Raw genomic sequence first — 4912 nt, forward strand, 5'->3', positions numbered from 1 at the left:
ACATATATATGTATAGAGAGAGAGAGAGAGAGAGAGAGAGAGAGAGAGAGAGAGCTCTTGTTTAATTCACACAATTTCCACAAGTGAAAGGTACAACATTGCTTCTCTTGTTTAATTCACACCATTTGCAGGGTAAATCAATCAAGGCATACTAGTTTAATTTTCACTGGCATCCCCTTGCAGTGGAAAGGGAGGGAAGGGGTTCGCCGAGACAGGGAGAGTATACCGAGGGAGTTCAGCCTACAATGGAGTACCCTTCTCTCTCTCTCTCTCTCTCTCTCTCTCTCTCTCTCACACACACACACACACACACACACACACACACACACACACACACCGCAAAGGAAAAAGTGAGTACAATGAGAAAGAGTATGCCGTTTCTCACTCTCTGGCTAGAGAAAGATATCAAGGAGCTGATCATACACTCAAAAACTAAACCTATCAACAAAGTTCTCCACAGACAAGCCCATTGCTACAAAGAGTAGCTCTTATACACAAAATTCAATTCACCTTATGATGAAAGTCACAAAACACCCACCACATAGCAGGGAATCTAAACTTGTCTACATACACTAGGCTACATCTGCAACCTAGCAAATAGTCAATAATATGCTAGAGCAGATCATTCTTGCTCTACTTACTATCAAAGTCTCTGATCTAACTCTGAATCGAAGGCGGGTAGAGTGTCTTTTTTGCGCCCGTTGCATCTAAAATTGCCTTGTTATACAGCTTGCCTTGTGACGACGTCTTTTCGACGTAGAGAAACCGATACATCCAGTCTATGAGCTCGGGTGCAAATACTCTGTACAAGATGAAGACATTGAACCATGCTGGTACTTGCACATATCTCTTCCCTTTCAAAGCTCCCAACACCATGGCCTTCGCACAATTCTCTGCATACTCTACTGGCCAGGGGCCAACTTGAATCTGTGAAACGAATAAGCAAGCATAAGCTACAATGCTCTCTTTGAACTGACAACCTTCATGACCAAATGCATCAAAATTGAGCACTCGTATTCGACCCCAATTTACAGCAATCATGGCAACAAGCTGAAACTATGCAGAAACAAATGTCTCAATCTTACGTCTCGTTGCTCATCATCCACCACAAGCCTCCCCTCGCGAGTCATGAATTTTCCTTTGGTCATTTCGCTTTCAATGTATCCAGGGGTAACAATGGTGATGCCCACTGCAGGCTCAATCTCTATTCTTAGGGTCTCATAGAAGTTGTATATACCCGCTTTGGCGGCCTGAAAGATTAATGCACAATATAGATCAATTTGTAAGTTCATTGGTTATGTCCACCAATGCAAATGTCGATGCAGGTATATTTGAATGCTTTTTAAGGTCCGTTATTGCTTACATTGTAGATGCTCATTCTTGGTACCGGCAACCAAGCTACCACAGAGGCATTAACGATAATCTTCCCTCTAGTTCGTCGAAGGTGAGGCAGTGCATATAGCGTAGGGTAAATCTGACCCCAGAACGTTATGCCCTGCAAGCAATAATTATATTACCAATACTCAAATGTGGACTCAAATCAGTAATATATGGATAAATTTCAATTAGCAAGTTTCTTATTAATCCAGATTAATAGTATACCATGACAGGATGGAACAAGGAAACGTCCGGGGCCTCTTCGAAAAGGAAGCTGTGAGATATGCCAGCATTGTTTACCAGATGATCCACTGCAAAGAGGGTTAATTACAAGCTTGAGCTGACTATGTATGAAGTAAAAATTAGCTAATCGAGCTTATTATCACTGTATGTACTTGCGGCATATTGAAATTACAAGAGGACCCACAATGCCCAAACCGCTTGATTGTTTCATCGACAACCCGCTTGCAGTCCCCTTCCTTGGCAACATCTCCTGTGATAACATGTGTATGCATTGCCCCTAGCTTGCTTGCTCTTTCCGCCACTGCCCTTAGCCTCTCTGCCCTTCGAGCAACAAGCACCAGAATAGCGCCGCAACGTGCATATTGATAGGCTACTTGCTGCATGGAAGTGAAACAGCACATATAATCAGCGCTTTCACAACGACAGTACCAAGCGCGATGACACGACACAGACAAGATCCATCAATTTGTGAGTTACCTCTCCAATGCCTGAGGAAGCTCCAGTAATGAGAACAACTTTGCCTCTCACATTTTCCTTGAAGATGACCGTGAGAACGCTTCTGAGGAAGCGCAGGAAATAGACCGTAGGCAAGCAGAGAAGCAGGATGAACAGGCCTGTGGGAGGGATGGCGAGGTCAAGGAAGATTTGAAACAGGTCCATTGCAATATTATGTGCCTCAATTAGTGCGCGCGTGGGTGTGTGTGTGTGCGCGCGCGCGCGCGTGAGAGAGAGAGAGAGAGAGAGCTAGAGCTCTGATGTATATAAACTTCACGTTTTGACGTCGTAGCACTAGCGCAGAATAAAGCGTGTGCGCGTGTGCGTTTGCGCGCTCTTTCCTGGTCTGAGTTGTAATGCTATCACGTGGTTTGCATGCAACTTCTGTTACTGGCACTACGGTAAGGCAGGGTCTATGGAGAGGAAATTTGCTAGCATGGCCATAGGGACTTCTGCCAATGAGGAGTGGAAATTTGCTAGCATGGCCATAGGGACTTCTGCCAATGGGGAGTTGCTAAGCAAGGGTGTGTTTTTTAGGTGGAGGGCATGCAAGGGATTGCTATTTTTGTTGTTAAGGCTTTGGCCATAGAGGTATTGCTCAATAAAAAATTGGTGTCTAGAGGGGTGTTGCGTGCTATTTTTGGAATGCAGATGTTTCTTTTCGATCATTTTCCAAAAGATGAGGTACAATCGTGCACGTTGCAAGTTCTCTCTCTATCTGTGTGGAGTTATAGGTCCTTGATGATTAACGATTTGCAGGCGCTTCGACTATCTTCTGAGAGACCAGGTGCTCTCTCTCTCTCTCTCTCTCTCTCTCTCTCTCTCTCTCTCTCTCTCATAGATATAAACCTAATACAGGCTCATGACTTGATGAAAGCTATCAAGCAGTATTGGAGGAACAAAAGCCTACTTTTTTTCCAATTCACAGTTTTGCCAAATCGGTGAACTATACACAGGCTGAGCAAACTCAAGAAGTCCCATGATGTCTCCTCTTGGCCTGCTTGTAGCTAGTCTACTACTACTTCAAGCACATCGATTGAGACAACCCTATCCCAAGTGGAGCCACAATTGGCAAACATCATGATAAAGCATCAGACAAGGCTTGTCTTGGTTAGATCAACAAAGAAGCATGGATTAAGCAAGTGGGTGCAAGAATACATGTGTCATCGATGGGGTAGCATTCAACGAAAAGGTGCACACCAGCGACAAGATCGAAAATCCAAAAGGGGCGGATGTGGATTCAAGGTGGTGGTCCAACACTTTGAAGAATTTGATAAGGTGATTATCAAAGTCCAAGGTACTCATGAGGGACATGTACCTGGCTCTCGTGCAACCCTTTATCACCTTCCAGTGCATCCATTTGTAATTGCATGTTGCACAAAGGACATGTTTGATATAGGCACTTGCCGGCATGCATGTTGCAAAAATATCAAAGTCAAAGGAACCCTTCACATGGATCATGCATCTACACTTGATCGTGTGATCTATCGGTTCTTCATGATACCAAAAGAAGTGTGAATGTTGCTACACAGGATGCGCACACAAGGTATTTCACTCTCTCCCAAAGCATCTCAAGGGTTGAATCGTATCGTTTTACAAGTAATTCTTTGCAGATCTATATTATGTTGCATCTCTTGGCCTTACTGTTGGAGAACATGCAGAGCATGATTGGACTACAATGCTTACGAAAGCTCTTCGCTTACAAGATTTGAACAAGGTACCATTGAGAGCTCAAATTCTGGTCACATTTTGCATGCTTTTTTGTTCATGGGCATGCGCTTACTTGTAGGTCAATATATTTGTCCAACCATACAACCCGAGGGTAGATGATGAATTGAAGAGACCGTTTATTCTTGTCATTCAAGATGAGTACATGCTTGAAATTGCTATTCGTTTCTCTCATCATAACTCTTGGGCAGTGGATAGCACATTCAACACAAATGTCTTTCGGTTACCACTTTATGTTGCAGTCTTGCCCAGCCCAATTGGTGTAGGGATGCCAATATGGCTGATGTTATGCACGAGCGATGTGGGCACTAATCACGAAAAACTGGCTTTCGAGTTGACCTTCAAGTTGGTCTTTGCAAGGCTAGGAAAAATTTGTCCTGCAGCTATTTTCATTGACAAGAATTAGCAAGAGCTGGAAGCAATTCTTAAGGTGGTCAATGTGGATCCTCATTGCTGGAGAGAAGATGAAGCCAGCAACCCAAAACAAGTTGCATGCCATGTGCTACTATGCTCGTTCCATGTCAAGAAGGCATGGGTGGAGAACTTATTGCCGTAGGTATGCAGTTGTTGTAGTTGCTGCATAGCTTTCCATTCCTTTGGTGTGTCAAGGGCTGCTATCAATATTAATAACCAACTTGGTGAAATCATTTCATAGGTCCCTAAGGACAAGCAAGCTGATGTCTATAATCACTTATCAAATCTAATGCAAGCACCAACTGAGGAGTTTTTAATCTGGGATATAGACAGTTGTTGGATACATATTCAATGCATGAAAATATCCAGCGTTACGTGACAAACGGTTTGTGTGGCAGCACATGCATGTGGCGAACAAGGTGGCCAAAGTTTGGGCGTCTATTTGTACATGGGAATGTGGACACTACAAACTTGTTTGAATGATTATGGAAATATATATCAAGTATACTCTGCTTGATGCGAACATAAATAGATCGGTACTTGTCCTTTTGCATGCACTTGTGGGTGATTCATTGCATAAAACCTACATCGGAGGAACCTTGCTTGAGTTCTTTACGCAAAAGCAAGAGATTGGTAAGAGTCGATTGGTTTTGGA

General features: G+C 43.4%; 1 protein-coding gene across 1 annotated transcript; it reads right to left on the bottom strand.

Moving 5' to 3' along the window:
- Positions 1 to 441: 441 nt before the first annotated feature.
- Positions 442 to 2397, bottom strand: LOC147422636 (11-beta-hydroxysteroid dehydrogenase-like). Its single transcript, XM_086502772.1, has 6 exons — positions 2098 to 2397; positions 1805 to 1997; positions 1603 to 1688; positions 1364 to 1495; positions 1086 to 1250; positions 442 to 927 (listed from the first exon to the last, which is right to left on the bottom strand). Exons 1-6 carry the CDS (start codon positions 2278 to 2280, stop codon positions 658 to 660), a joined length of 1029 nt encoding a protein of 342 aa, XP_086358898.1. The 5' UTR covers positions 2281 to 2397; the 3' UTR covers positions 442 to 657.
- Between the last annotated feature and the right edge of the window lie 2515 nt (positions 2398 to 4912).

Source organism: Adiantum capillus-veneris, chromosome 27 (assembly GCF_014529385.1).
Source record: "Adiantum capillus-veneris isolate H3 chromosome 27, ASM1452938v2, whole genome shotgun sequence".
In the NCBI taxonomy this organism is placed as follows: Eukaryota; Viridiplantae; Streptophyta; class Polypodiopsida; order Polypodiales; family Pteridaceae; genus Adiantum; species Adiantum capillus-veneris.